General features: G+C 34.3%; 1 protein-coding gene across 1 annotated transcript; it reads right to left on the reverse strand.

Moving 5' to 3' along the window:
- Positions 1 to 1253: 1253 nt before the first annotated feature.
- Positions 1254 to 15446, reverse strand: LOC123713836. The gene is made up of 3 exons (XM_045667719.1): positions 15133 to 15446; positions 14586 to 14750; positions 1254 to 4347 (listed from the first exon to the last, which is right to left on the reverse strand). The coding sequence occupies exons 2-3, from the start codon at positions 14726 to 14728 to the stop codon at positions 1524 to 1526; spliced, it is 2967 nt and encodes a 988-aa protein (XP_045523675.1). The 5' UTR covers positions 14729 to 14750; positions 15133 to 15446; the 3' UTR covers positions 1254 to 1523.
- Positions 15447 to 16492: the final 1046 nt, after the last annotated feature.

Raw genomic sequence — 16492 nt, forward strand, 5'->3', positions numbered from 1 at the left:
CGCATTTTTTATATTTTCAATTTGCATACTAGAATTTTTTTATAAATTCAGTAGAGCGCTTGTATTGAACTACTTCTACAGTTTTCGTGCTTCTATTATTTGTTAATACTAACAAATAATTAAAGACATTTATTTTGACGGTTTATGCTTTTCACTTCTTTAATATTGTATAAAAAGGTAAAATGTCACAAGTATAGATTAATTTTTTTTTACTTTAAAAGCTACTTAATATTGGGTGCAAATTATCTCTGGCGAAATATTCTTCGATTTATGTAAATATAAAAACTTTTGAGAACATTTCATTCGAGTATTTATGTAAAATGTAAGTTTTTATTAATGTGTTATCACAATAGTTATAAAGTGAAGTTTAGTTTGGCAAAGGTGTGTTTTTTACATCTTTTTAAATCGCGTAATAATACCAAAGTTCAGGACTTCTTAACATTCTTCATACTTTTTTAAGTATTTTCTTTGTTTTAGATGACTATTACAATATAAGATAAACGTTATTCCAGTGTATTTATTATAAATATTTTGTTTGTCTTGCAACCCGGTATGTCCATTGATAAGTTGATAGATGGCGCTGTGCGTGTCTTATTATATAATACAGTAGAAATCGGAAAAAAACAATGACTTATAGTAGTAGTAACGTAGCACTTTGTTTCGGTAACGACTTTCGACTAACGTAATTTCCGGTTCCTACTGTTAAAATAAATATCTTGAGCAATTTTAACAGTTCCTACAAATTATTAGTGTTTTTCTTCAAGTATAATGAAATAATCTTGGGTAGCTGTCAAAATATTTCGCAGTACAAATACATATGTATTTTTAATCAATTTGTGTTACACTACTGTACTAGCATATAGTTGTGGTGTTATACCGATTAAAATTTAGTTTCGAGTTAAAATAAAATATTGCTTATAATGTAATAATTCTTAAATTTTATTTCTACGTCAATTCGAAATAAGATTTAATTTTTACAGATAAATTTGATGATGCAGTAAATTTATTTGATTTTTTTATGGAAAAATTGGTTTGCTCAATATTTCAGTTTTGAAATAATGACAGCTCTCTTTCATAAATTTTAATTAATTTCATTCATTGTTAAAATTTGTTTTTGTTGAGCTTGGAAATGTTATAATATGAGCATTAATAATTATAATGATTAATGAGATAAGAATGTTACCTTCTATATGTTGCAATGTAAATTGTCAGGATGTTGTTTTTTGGAAAAATAAATCCACAAATTTAATCATAACTTTATTTTATTTGATTAACCCTATACTATTAAAATATCTTATAAAAGACTAGTGTGAAATTACTATATACAATTATTTTAAAGGGGCCGATACAATTATCCTGGTTCACTTAGCGGCGCTTAACATACGTGAGAGTTAAGAATTCGTTACGTTTCTCACAATCGGATTCTCTACTTAATGTAGTTAAGCTTTTCCACTCATATGTCGGTGGGTCATATTTACACTCCCTATCACTTTAATTCTTAACTATGGTCAAGCAGATTCACGCTACATCAGTGTGAGACTAACCCGTCTTTCAAAGATACTGTTCATATGTCGCGTTTTGATCGCCCGTTGTGCGTCAAACGGCGTTCTGAACGCGACCCGCGCGTCACCTGTGGGCTGACCTCGCTCGTTGTATCGCCTTATAACATCATCTTGTGTCAATTCAAAATCACCGAAGAAGGCTAAAATATCATCCACGCTCGCTCTAAACGGTACATTTTCCATAGAAACAACACATCCTGGCGCTCCGAAGTCCTCTAGCGCTGGGTCCGGCTCATCTTCAGTTGGGCGGGGACCGTTTTCGAAAACTCCGCGGCCCCGCCCGCGCGCTCTGCCTCTTTCAAAGCCTCGCGCCCGTTCATTCCAGCCTCCGCGACCTCTGTAACCACCGCGGTCAAATCCACCTCGACCTTCGAATCCGCCGCGTCCTTGATCGAATCCTCCCCGCCCGCGATCAAAACCACCACGAGTAGGATCAAAGCCACCTCTAAAACCTCCTCGGTCAAAGCCACCGCGACCTCTAAAACCATGGTGTGGTTCCCCGAACCCACCTCTTTGAGCTTCAAAGAACGACGGGCCGTTACCCATGAAGCCTTGCGTGTTCTTTGGTTCTTTTGGGCCCTCTAAAGCATCTTCAACTACGCTTTTCATAACCAAATCTACTGTAATTCGACAACCTTCTAACATATGACCATGCTTTGATAAGGCTTGTCTAGCTTCCTGTTCTGATCTAAATTCACAAAAACAATCACCGGACGGTAGTCCATTTGTGTCCAACATCAGGTGGATCCTTGAAGGAACGGCTCCAGTATCGGAGAGGAAGTGAACAATAGTTCTATCTGTAGCGTTGCGCGGCAAACCTTTCATGAGAACTGAGTCAAGGGGTTCGTCCTCTGTTTCTACAGGCATATTATTGTTTTTAACCACAGACGGACCTTGTTTTCCAAAAGACGCATTCTGATTGGGAAATTGCGGACGAGAAGCCCAGTTTGCCGCGGCGGTTCTAGGATCAACTACGCCTTGGTTAGGAAAACCAAATTGAGCTCCATTCTGAGCTGAAAAGGCTGTCATGTTATGAGGGAATGAGGGGTTGGGGAAGAACCCAGGTCCATGTGGCTGATTTTGCATCATCATTGGCGCAGGTGGGGCTATTGGTCCATTATTTTCTTGTCGACGTTGACGCGGGTCTCGAGGTAGAGACATTTCTGTTTTATTCGACGACGGAGCATTGCTTTTGTCAAATTTATGTTTAACTTCTTCATATTCTTCTTCAGTCAAAGGTGTTATTGCCGCTTGACGTCTTCCAAACGCATAAGTATCTTTGCGCTCGTATGCTGCTCTTGCCTCCTCACTTTTAACGAATTGAGCATACGCAATTTTTGAACGTGTTATACGACAATCGTCCATTATAATCGAAAGTAAAGAGAAGTCACTAAACAGTTTCATAATATCATGCTCTTTTACATAGTGCGGTAAATCTGATAATTTGAGTACATTATAAGACGTGACATTTTTGTTCATCATTTCGGTCTTAATGGTAGTGTCTTCTTCAACATCATTATCTTCCCGATAGGGCAAGAACGAGTCGAGTGCGGAATCATACACATCGTCCTCTAGGTTCTCGACTACAACTTTGGCACCTTTAAGCTCATTTGTTTTTCTTTGCAAAGCTGCAAGTTTTGACTGAGGGTCACAAAAACGTACGTAAATAGTACCTGTTCGACGACCGGTGTTATCATTTATCATTTTAATGCCATGTTTATCAATCATGTAGGGAAAGAAGCGGCGAACATCACCATAACTTGTATGATTAGGCGCATTTTTAATGACTACACAGCAATTATTACTATCTGGACTATCGAATCGGCGCCCTTCACGACGAAAACCTCCTCTTTGATTAGGGCCACTTTGCACTGCAGAGAATTTATTACCATTTTGTTCTCCCTGGAATGCATTAGGATTTCTTTTCTTTCCCAATTCCTGCAGCTTATTCAACGCTTCAGCCATAGACGGATCATTGAAGCGAGTAGTTACTGGGTTAGAATTAGCAAGAAGTCCGTTATTCATTATTGGATTAGTCATACCAATAATGTTTGCAGCCTTGTTAGCATAGTGCGATGGCGAGCGACTAGCGTCACTGAGAGCATTCATTGCCCGTTCTTGTGACGATTGCGGAGATATCTTCTTATCGTTGTTACGTTTGTCACGCGATCGTCGTGGAGAACGGTCACGCGAATAGCTACGATCTTTTCTATCTCTCTTTCTATCGCGACGTTCTCTGCTGCGGCTTCGGTCGCGACGTCTCCTTTCCCGTGATCGGGTCCGATCTCTACGATCTCTTTTTCGATCTTTTCTATCTCGGTCCCGTGATCTGGACCGCGACCTGGATCGTCTCCTATCGTCTTTCTTTTTGCGTTCCATTTTATCTCCATCTTTTCCCTTCTCCCTCTCATCATCAGCGGATTGACTGTGAGAGGGACTTATGAGTGGTGGAGGCGGTTCTATAACGGCCGGTTGGGGTATTTCTTGTGGATTTCCGAGGCCTGGTATTCCGAAGCTAGCTAAGGGGTTGGAGCCTAGAGCTGCAGAGAACGGGGTGATAATAGGCGGAGTAGGTACTGAGACTGGAACGGATTTAGGTATGGCTGGTGGCACGTGAGCGACGTTCGGCGCCGGCGCTGTAGTGAGTGATAAAATTGGCACACTTTGTCGCGCCGCTTCGATAACTTTATGCATCTCTGAACGTGAACTAAGAAGAAGCTTAACTTGAATCTCTTTTATTTTACCTCCATCTAGCATCATCCCTTGACGCGCATCTTCGTCAGTACTGAAAGGAAATTTTGTACATGGTCAATACTCAATTGTTTTACAAGTTATAAAATTAAATTAAATTAAACGATAGTTAAAAGACCTGCAATGAAAACATAACTAAAGATTTGGAATCGGTTGTCAATCTATACTACTTGTTGCTACTGGTCTAAAATCTAATAAAGGTGTTTTTAGTGTAATTATTTAGTTATTTTATGTAGTTACTTGTGTGAATCTTAATTAATCTGTGTTTAATACGAGTTATACGATAGATATTAGTTTGATTTAATAGACAATTAAAGTACAGAAAATATTGTTTATTTAAATCTATGGCATACAAATGAACACAAAGACTAACATACTCTTTGATTAAAATATTAAAGAATTTATCCTGTGTCGAGGTCATATAAAATTATATGATATTCATTTCATACTTTTCATACCAATCGATTAAACTATTTAAATATAATATTTTTTTAGAACACGTTCAAAAGATAGTATGGTAACTCGCCAGCAGCAAATTAAATTACAGATACCGGCAAATTTCTTGAGCATTATGGAAGGGAGTGGGGGAAAGAAAGAAAGTATCGTACACAGCGCGGGTCACAAACGTCATCAAATTTACGAATAACGCGATCGACACGTCACGCCCCCCCCCAGCCCTCCCAGTGATACCTAAAAATCGCTTCTGCGCGGGCAAAGATATTTGTTCACGATGTTTGCTGGTATCTTTACTTAATATTGAAAGATTGAAGAACGTACAAACGGCTGACAGCGAAACAGTAACGTTGCTGCCACGTTTAAAGATATACGTAAGATATAGTTTTAAAGATATACTTCACTTACTTCTGATATATTTCAGTCCGCCAATAAATATTATAAACACGTGCAATCGAAAGGCTATTATTATCTTATTATAATGGAATTTAATATTTTATTTAGTATAACAATTGTCTTTTCTAAAAAGCTTAAAAATCTAATCATCAAACTCTTCGGAATTTCACCGGATACACTGGCCACGACTATATGCACATATGATCTAAGATCCGGCTGCAGGAGCAATGCGTTATATATAAGTAGGAGAATATATATCTACCAAGTTGGCTATCAAAATTTGGCCGCTAGTAATTTTGTTCAAATTAGTTTTAATTGATTTTTCAGAAAAAATCTCGTTCATTTATTTTATTAAATAAAATATTGTCTACATCATGGCAATTTACATAATGATTTTAAAATATCACGGTTGCCGTTGCGCACCTCTACGCAGCCAGGTGTAAACAGGTATGATTTCAATGATACGTTATCAATTATATATAAAATTGAAGCGTTTCTTTTTCTATTAATTATCATATATGAAAGGGAGTTAACGCGTAACATCGCTTTTAAAGAATGAGCATGCTAGCATTTTCAACCAACAGCGACATTTTTATTATATTTATATTTTTAAGAGTAAGAAGAAAATATCAATACCATGTGTTTGGTTTCTCCAGTTAACTCGTTCGTTTTGGCAATTTATGACGCCAAATATTTATTTGTCTATGTATATGAATGGTAATGTACCTATTATTGTAGTACCTTGGCAATTATACTTGTAAACTAATTGTAGATATTATATATTAGTACGTAATAAATATAAAGCGGGTAGAATTGCTTTTTTAAACGTGAAATTTTTATTTTTACAATTTACGCACCAATTAATGCCAGACATACTAATTAACGAGCGTTATATTTGTATAAAAATAAGTAGGTGCATAACCCGTGAAAATACACATATTAATACTGAAATTATGTTATAGGTAGTTGCTGTAACCAATATCAAATTTATATAACTCTATTATTATATATGAATTCTTTATATATTTAGTTACAAAATACACTCTGCTGCCAGACCATGTGCAGAATTCACACAAATAACATTGATAGTCATTTTTCGATTTTGTTGTTTGTATTATTACTTATTACAAATATAAGTAGATTCTGATAGATCCTATCCATTAAATTGTTACTAACTTCATCATAAACGACAAATTATTCGAATTTGATGAATAAAAAATATGTACCTGCCTATTGCCTAATTGACTTTAAAATGCATCTGTATCATCGTGAGATAAGATAGAATTACTAAAGCGGCTCCGGGCAAGTAATGTAGTTTGTAAGTTATTTTCTACCAAAACTTGCATGTTTGGGCTAGGTAGTTTGGCGCTAGTACCCGTTAAATAAATTTTGTCACAACCATATTTTGTTATGAATAAAGTTATATTATTTTGTAATCAAAATTATTCATAAGTATATATTATTTATACATACAACACAGTTTTCAAAGAAAGAACATAGAACGAAAGAGATGAGTTAAGAAAAACACCGCCGCACTCTTTTTATTCGCATGTTATAATATTAGTTTAAAAGATTTGTAAGGAGGTTCTACAATTTACACTATGCTCCACGTAACATATTGCAGCAATGAATCATAAAAAAAAGGCTAAGGCTCTACCACCACGCAACGGGTCCCATTCCTCGCAAAATGTGGCCAAGTTACTAATAAGGTCACCATCACTTTGGAGAATTGCCTGAATTAGGATACTCGCATCAGAAGTAAAGAAATGCATCGATTAAATAGAGAAGTTAAAAATTTGTTAAAATCTATTAAGTAATGTAATAATAACTCTATAAGTTTGCATTTCCGGCTAAGTTCAGCATTTCATTAATGTGACGATTACGCTTGAAACAACAGTTTCCCTCACACATATATACATACTTTCATCAGCAGATCCACCTCCTCAGATAAGAGAATACGCTGTCTGGTTTGTCCGATGTTAGTTTAGCACTTTACGTTTCTTGAAAATCCACACAATGTCGGCTAATTTAATAGAATAATCGATAAACATTGACGAAAATTACTAAGTCTGAATTAAACATACAACAAAAGAATCACGAAGCGGTCCGGTTCCTCGCAAAATGTGACTAAGTAACGTACAGAGACTAATTAGGTCACTGTCACTTTGCAGAATTGCCTGAACTGGGATATTCGCAGATCAGCAGTGAGGGAAATGCATCGAATTTGTTAATTCTGGATGAAGTAATAAGATTGCATTTCCATGTAACCGTGTTGTGGCTTGTAGCAAGTCGTTGGTAATGAGCCCTCTGACTGCTTCCCTTGTTATATAAAAAGAACTAAACAATAGAGAAAACTTTGGGTGAGTACCTACTTACGTGGTATAGTAGTTTCGTGTAATAGATTTGTTTACGTAACGTACAATACGCAACGACGCAAGATAAACAATATTTTTTAGAAATAGATTTTATGCTTTGACGTAACTAACACATCTAATTTCATGATCTGTCTGATAATTTTGAATTGCATTTTTCTTAGTTAAGATCGTCAGAAGGGCATAATGAGCATCGATTAAGATTCAGGAACCAGAGCCCGTACTGTGTCTACAATAAGCACAGTAATACATTTTTGTCCTACTGAAGACAATCTACGCGAGTAGGTACTAAGTTCTGTCCCGCGCGACATATTTTATTTTTACTCTCAAACATCACACATGTTACAAGGAGGACAATGATATACATAACAAAATATGTTATGTAATGGATATACATGTGTGAAAATAATATGAATACTTAAAAAGCGCAATATCGCACCACAACTCACGAGGGCCTCTTTGTAACGCCGAAGTCGTAGGAGTCCGTCAAGCATTCGCGTAAATACACTGTAGATAAATAATTATGTATGTATACATCAAACAATTATCACAAGATGGTTTCTAAAACGACTCGGCCAAAGGTCTCCATGGAGTTGTTGGAAATATCCACCGAGTAATTAATCAGTTTTAATTGCAAAAACTATATCGAAATTAAATACAGACCGATATACTTACCACTAACTTAATACAGACCAACAGTTACGGTTCAAATACATTTTGAATAAGTGGGTATTTTCTATTGTACTTATACACTTTCTATACACTATAATATATTAATAATTGAAACGAAATAGCTGATTAAAATACACGTATTAAATATAGCATCTTCTACTGCTACTACTGCCGGTATAACTATTTCACAAAAGGTAAAAACTACTATTGATCACGTTTCGTATACTGATTGAGTTAAGTTATTGTTTAGCATGTTTTTAGATATTGTATTTATTACAAGATTATACAGGCAACGTTTACAAGTTTTTTTTACCATGTTGAATAATTCTTCTTATTAGTTCGCAGTACCATTGTAAATTGCTTTTAAATTGAAACATCTTTAGGCGCAGTAGGGTAAAATATTTACGGATAAGTCGCAATAATAATATTAGCGTCACGAAGATGTGCAGCGTTTTTGTCGAAGAAAAGGAAGAGAGCGATTGAGAAAGTAGTAGCAAACGTAGTATGAAGCAAATAGCCATGGAGTGAGAAAAATCGAGAGAGTGAGATAGAGCGAGCGTCGCATCACGCACAGTGCCATGGAGAGGTGGGAGAAATATCGAGAGAGAATAAGGGAGATCGAGAAAAAATACACGCTGTTGGTTGATGTATTCTTTTAGTAGTTACATATTAGAATTTTAGATGGTAATTCTGTCGCATAACACGTAACACGCAGATTATTTATTGATATAATCATTAGCACGTATACAGTGTGTATATAGATATACAAATACATAGAGTGATCATATATTGCGGCTTTTATCTTAGTAATAATTAATTTACAAAGAAGTTTCGCTTCTGACATGTGCAACTTACGCACGCACTTTTGTCATATTTTTTTGACTCCATTTAGCAATGAAAGAGAGTTCGCTCCAAACCGCTAGATAACTTTGTATCATGAAACCAACTGAACTACGTAGTTTACGCCGACTGCGTTGTAGGACGTAAGTAGAACCAGTAAGACGGTGGTCAATTGCAGGTCTGCAGAATAACTTTATGGAATTTCTACAAAGAAATATAAATTCTTCCTGAAGACAACTTCAGGAAGAATTTATATCACTTTAATATAATCCTTTGAGAACTAATTGAAACGCATCTACCTTGTTGCTTACATTAAAGGTAATCAAACTTTCAATTATTTTGTTAAGTACTCGATACTTCAATAAACTACGCTCATGTATAGGCGCCTGCGTTTCCACATCATAATTTAACTATTCGATTGTGAGTAGTGCTGATTCCGGTAAATTCTTTGAAGTCTTGGAGGAATCTTAATACAACGGCGAAAATCCAACACAAAAATTAATCTTACCTACGATGCCATTGTGGCTGCAGCTGGTGTCTTATAAGCTAGCGTTGTATATTTTGTAACCGCCTAGTAAAATTTATGTAGTTCATAAAATAATTCAAATCGAATTTTATTTATTCATTTAGTTTACTCTTAGGCTACCTTAGGTTAGGAACAGTAGAGCGGGTGAAAAGTGCTGACAAGAAACTTTCCGCACTTTTTAAATCGCTAAGTAAATTGTAAGGTACTGTAACCATTACATCAAGCTCCAATTAATATATTGGACCTATGTGTCATAATAGTAAAATAACATCTTATCATCAGCAGGCACGGACGATTTCGGAGCACGCTCAGATTACAGTGAGAACAAAACACTATTTCGCATTCGATCAAGGTGATTGAAATTAATATACATACAACATTGTGATGTAAATGAATTTAACTACAGTCATCACCACCCGTGCACGACGGTTGGCCAGGCCCCTCACACATATTCCAGGAAGATTGAAAACCTGATACCTACATAAATCCGGATAGATAAATGTATAGTCATAATATACGACTGATCACATGGACACTTGAGATGACCAATCGTTGATATTCGCAATTAATTAAAGGCGCAGGTGTAGTTTCGGTTGGCGCATAGTGGCGACAGACTGTTTTTTATAAATCAACCAATAAGTTGACTATTTCATGAAATGATCAATCCTACGATCCGGCCAACACATATAAAAATGTCCCTACATCAAACACTACTTCATCTATTTCAGAAGAATTTTAGTTTTAGGCAGTCTAGCATCCGCAAGTACAAATAAGTTTTATTTATAAATATATATTTAATTTATAATTATACCTATAATATATATAATATAAATATACCTACTAAATATCGAAAAAACTTCTAAGGAATATATTTTCATTCCAACAAATTAATAAATATTGTCCCTTACAGGAAACGCCTATATTTTATAAAAGTTGAATCTAAATCGAAATCTTTTTAGATCTAGTAATGAAGGGAATTTGACAGAATAGATAAGAAGACGCTTACGTGTAATCTACCTGCGTTAGTGCCGTGATACAGAAGTAGAGCCGTACCCACTAGACAATCATTGCAATTCTAATAAAAACACATTTGAGGGCATACACCACGTCCTGATCAACAATCGATCAACAATAAGTCCTACTAGGCAGTAATCGTGTTGTAACTCATTCTGTGGTGATCTTGAATGTAGCGTGCCTCCGACCAGTACGATGATGCCGGTGTCTCCACGGCGGGCGTCATCGTTCAATTTTGATAAATGTATGTTTCAGCAATTTTTGAATGAAATACATAAATAAATATCGATTTATGTATACAAATATTGTTAATAGCTCGACATACTAATAGTCTGAACCATGGGTTTTGTACCCCACAAATATTTAAATAAAATAAAAGATGACCAACAATAAATTATAGTGCAAATAATCACTAAACAGTATTTGCCAGTCATCAGCCCTACCAACATAGATAGATAACATTTTTTTAAACATTAGGGCTAAGTTCAGCATCTTAGTAGGACGATTGCGCTTGAAACAGCGGTTTTCCCTCACACATATTTACGTAGTTAGGCAGATCCACCTCCTCAAATCAGCGTATCTGCTGTCTAGTTTGTCCCGTGTTAGTTTAGCACTGACGTTTCATGAAATTTTACGAAATATCGGCTCATTTAATAGTATAATCCCCTGTGTGAATTAAGCCTACAACATAGGAATCACGAAGCTTTCGGTAATAATTTTATTTATAAGGATTGTAAGAAAAAAGGGGTACCTAGAGTAATCTGTGTAAAACATGGCTTTAAAAGCGGTAGGGTAAAATAAGGTGTAAATAATAATAAAATCGACCATAAAAAATATTGACATGTCAATCACGTGACACAAAACAGTCGCAGATTAGTCGAATCGACGATGACGCACCATGCCTGTAAATAACATGAACGCCTGACATATGATCACAATTCTAATATATACATTAGAATATAAATGTATTTGTGACATTTAAGAATGATAATTACTACAAAAACAATTTGACCTTTGTTTACGTATTTACTGGCATGCGTCATATCGACTTATACGAGGTATCTTGCCCTGATATTATTTCTTTTGGCGAGTTATTGAAATTATGTTTAATTTGAATTTTTAAAACCTTTTAACTTAATATAATATAAAAAAATCAATTTATGTAACTTACACGTTTTTAGGATAATAAATCAACTGAAATGGTTTTAAAAATCTTGACAAATATAGCTCATTATGCATATGAGCAATGGTGTAATCGAACACACCTTAAATTAGTCTAGATGCCACCACGACAGCGACGACGAGGACATACTGAAGCTGAGCCTGACGATTGTGCCTCATCTGCTTCGGGCTCAGATGATGACAGGATATATCTGGATCAGTTGTGGTAGCAAAACGACTTACATCAGCAAAACGTATTGCCAAAGAAATATCACCAATGTTTTTCGTTTAAGAGAACCATTTTTACAGGTCGTCTCACTAGCAAACTCTACTCTAATTAATTTGTAATTCACGTCGTATTGAAATTATGCAGTAAATCTAGACACAACATTTTTCGAGAAATGCACTATGGGCGTTACTTTTAAAAAAACTAACTGAAGAAACGTAAAACAAATTTAAAACGTAGAAGAGTATTGCTTTAAGCAAAAAAAATCCTCCTGTACGATACGTAATTTTTTTGAGGATAAGGTTTCGAAAAAATTTTTTTTATTAAATTTCCCTATTCGACCTAAATATTTTAACAGTTCCGTTCAATAAATTTGAATACAATTATCACATACAAGTGATTCAATTATTATCTTTTTTAAAATAAACTCCTTTAGGAGTTTGAGTAAACGAAGCAAAATATGAACTTATTTCTTTTGTTAACTAAAATTGAGTTCTGACAGTTAATATATTATAACTTTATGGATACAACAATATTCTGCTGTTCAGAGGACCTACCTATATCTTCTCAAATATTATGGAGGTACATGAATCTGTGCCTTTAGGCTTGAGTTGCAATGCAAATATTTTTTTAGATACTTTGGTGGACACGCTATTACATAATACCAACTATAGTTAAACAGGTACATTATATAGATCGTCTTCAATATAGGAATAATGGCTTACAATGTATATCTTAAATGTACTAGTTTCAGATATTATTTTTATTTATACTCGTTCTCCATGCTCATCCTTGGAACTCCAGACATCTTTTTCATGAAATATTAAATACTAAGAATATATGTCTGTGTGTTGCATAAAGATCACAATATCTTCACCTTTTACACAGCTATATTTAGATGAAGTGTATCTAGTTGAGTTGTCAACTGTATTACCTGGTTAAATAATGTATTTTGTCTATTTCAGAAGTTTATTGCATATACACAAAGTCCTTAAAATTGGTTCAGCAAGTTCTCAGTTATAAAAAGATACATTAAGTCAACCTTAGTATTATCAACCTAAGACATAGCCAACATTACTTACAATATGCAACTTTATGTTCTTTATGCAGTAACAATCATAAAATAAACTTAAGAATCTAAGCAAAGCACTAAAGAAAAGATCTAAGTCGGTCTCTACTCACGATTTTTTCGTATTTGCTTCATTTCTACAACCTTTGAACAGTTTAACAATCTATAGATTAATATGGTGGATTGTAAAACTAAGTTATTGCAGCAGCTAGGAATATTACCCAATAACCCAAAATTTGAATATAAGGACAATGGAATATTCAAGCAACATGTAGGTATATTTTTCATGACTAGAACATATCTAGAACTACTAATAACTGTTAAAGGTGCCTAAAATTTCCAATGTTTCCTAAGTTATCCAGCCATATTACATTATAATTAAAATGCTAACAAATTGATTCTATGTTGCAAATTAATTCTATGTAGAGTCTCAAAATATCCGGTAAATTAGGATATACAGTCAGTCAAAGTCCAAGATACTGAACTAAAAGTTAAATATTATTTTTCAACGATTCATTCATTCAACACTACCTTATAAGTTTGAAACTGCCCCATCATGCCACAGCATGAAAATTGAGGTAAATTCTGTTCAAAATAGCTGCATTATCTTAAATGATATGCAGGTATATCATAGTAATAGCTAACAAACTGTGTGGAAACCATGCTATGTAAGCCCGCAAAACATTGACACTAACAATTGAGCCCACAAATTTTTCATTGTTATCTGCTAACTCAAGACATTCTTGATTATGATGTTTTTTTACTAGTTTTCATAGATGTTCTATAACCCAATGTTTGTATAGTTATTCTTAATTATTTTTAATTGATATGTAGCGTGTCATATAAATCTAATAAAACAGAAGGTACTATTATTTACAGCAAAAAAACATTTGATTATTAAAATATTATATATAGTACAAAATGTTTTAAAATGGAGTTGTTTTACTTTATGTAATTAGTACTTACCAGGTTATCATTGTTTAAGAATTGTTATTGTCTTATAGGAGTGAACTTCTAGTGTGATTTATCTGATTTTATCATTTTTTATAGAAATTACTTACCATATAACAGCTTTAAAGGACTGATCTTGTAAGTTATCTAGTATAAGTAATATTTATATCTGCTATGATCTAAGTAATAAGCTACTATACCTTGCGCTTCATTTAGAATTAATATTAAGAAGTAAAAAAATATTGATTGATGTTATGACTGTCACATAAATGTAGTTTTTGTTGGGAAGAATGCAATATTCCCTACATAGCTTTCAAGAATATAAATCAAAATAGAATAACAATAAATATAAATATTTTTGTGATTAATTTTAATATAGTTTAGATAGACATTCAAAAATATAAAGCATGTTTCAATTATTTTACCTTAATTTATGTACAGTTTTAATTTTATCTTTTTATTTTTAATAAAAACACCTTTAAGTAGATAAACCTTCAAAATTTTGAGGAGATCAGCTATTAGCACTTTATCTTAAGTGAAAATATCACAGTAATGTAAAAATATAAATCTATGAAGTATGTCATATAGCTACCTGAAGGCTATGAATGCATCGCCAAGTTCTCCACCTACGATGTGCACTCCCCCTTCCGGAATAGAAAGGCCTTGGAAATAATTCCTAATATCAAGCGCATTGGCTGACCAAGGAAGATTCTGCAGCCTTATGATCACACTCATGTCTATGTTTGTATGACAGCACCTATAAAACAGGGAGATGGCTGTCCATTTTAATTCATACATAATTATAACTGTCTCAGTATTAATTTCATTACACTGGTTCTTTTAATATTTTAATATACAGGTCCAAGCATCTTATGCGTCATATAAATAAAATATACCACGTTGTGTATAGAAGATGGCAGCGAGGTATTTACTCTTACGTTAATAATATTCGAAACAACATTACTGCTTTTTTGGATGGTACTTAAACGACGTGCTATAATTTTTGATATTGATAGAATATCTGAATCTATCTGTTAAAAGGCTATTTAGATGTATAAATAACGATTTATAATGGCCCTAAGAAAAATAGTTTGTAACAGTACCCACGCATTTATGCGCCAGTAAAAGTGATTACTTACCTAATACTTAAAATTATTCCACGTCACGCACTAGTTTTGGTTATTCAATATGTCGTTCATTTTACTAACACGAGTATCGAAAACAAACAAGCATTTACTTCCTGAAGCTGCAGCGACTAACCAGTATTTAGTACGGAGTATCTACAAAAAGGAATACGCTGATTGTTTCCTGTTTCGTGGCTGAATTTAAAAACAAAATGGCTTCCTGTCTCCAAAAATCAGAAATCTAGTTTCAAACAACGTATGAATCACAAGGCACGCCAATGTGAAGAATGACAGCTGTGAACTGTTAAGTGTGAACTATTAACTGACGTCTGTTAACTGCAGTGTTGCCAGATGGTCTCGGCAACGTACCCCTAGATTAATTTGATTTCCCCCCCCAGAAATCCCCTAGGATGCCTTCACCAAGCGGATGGTGGCATGGGCTATGGCGCGATTCTTTAAAGCGGTGGTCATGTTGGGATTTTTGGGCAACGAAAGGCATTACGCAAAGTATCTGTAATAGAAAATGGATTGACAGGTTCAAGTTTTATTCGGTTTTTGGTTAAACGAATATACATTTAGTTAACAGTTAACCACACGCATCCTATTCTTACGATGTGTTCGTACTTTCATTTAGTTCAAAAATCAAGAACGTGGTAGACAATAGCAAAAAAATGTATTTGGCGTGTTTTTAATATTTCCCCTAAAAAACCCCTAAATATTATTTCCCCCTATTTGGCTCCTAACTTGGTTGAGAAACTCTTAAATCTAGGGGGAAATTCCCTAATCTGGCAACACTTGTTAACTGTTTTAAAGACGTAGAGAGAGAGAGAAGTTTTGCACTTTATTACTTTGTAAAATAGAAAGCTATATTATTTTTAAAGCGAACTATGTCAACATTCACTTTAATTGATCTGTCCATTAATTTATCCATAATGATACTTAAATTAACTATTTATTAAACACTATAATGAATGCCCGATTACTAATTAATAAATAATTTAAGATAATCGATTATAGATTTTGAACTGTCATTTGAGTTTTGACCTAACGCAGCGTGTAACAAGATTATTCCCACACATTAGAGGTGGATGTAGGGATATTTGCGTAGGATATTCGACAATACAATTACGAAAAAGCTACCGCGTGTGTAGAAAACTTTTCGGTATCAATACGGCTAGTCCCCACTATTCTGAAGCCATCTTGTCTAAGATAACGAGCATTGTTTGGATATAATATAGCATGCAGTTGTTAAATTCATAGATATATTATTGAAACACGTACTCCGTTTTATATTCTATATATAATCATTCTTTTAGAATCTGTGCATATTTTTCTTTGTTTGTCATTGTGAAAATGACTATGACATTATTTTGAC

Source organism: Pieris brassicae, chromosome 8 (assembly GCF_905147105.1).
Source record: "Pieris brassicae chromosome 8, ilPieBrab1.1, whole genome shotgun sequence".
NCBI classification, from domain to species: domain Eukaryota; kingdom Metazoa; phylum Arthropoda; class Insecta; order Lepidoptera; family Pieridae; genus Pieris; species Pieris brassicae.

What these genes read in the sequence shown, in the direction of transcription:
- LOC123713836 (XM_045667719.1), bottom strand. Translation starts at nt 14,728, where the DNA reads ATGAGTGTGATCATAAGGCTGCAGAATCTTCCTTGGTCAGCCAATGCG. An exon ending in GATGCATTCATAGCCTTCAG is followed by an intron (nt 4,348 to 14,585) that starts GTAGCTATATGA and finishes ATTTCCTTTCAG; the next exon opens with TACTGACGAAGATGCGCGTC.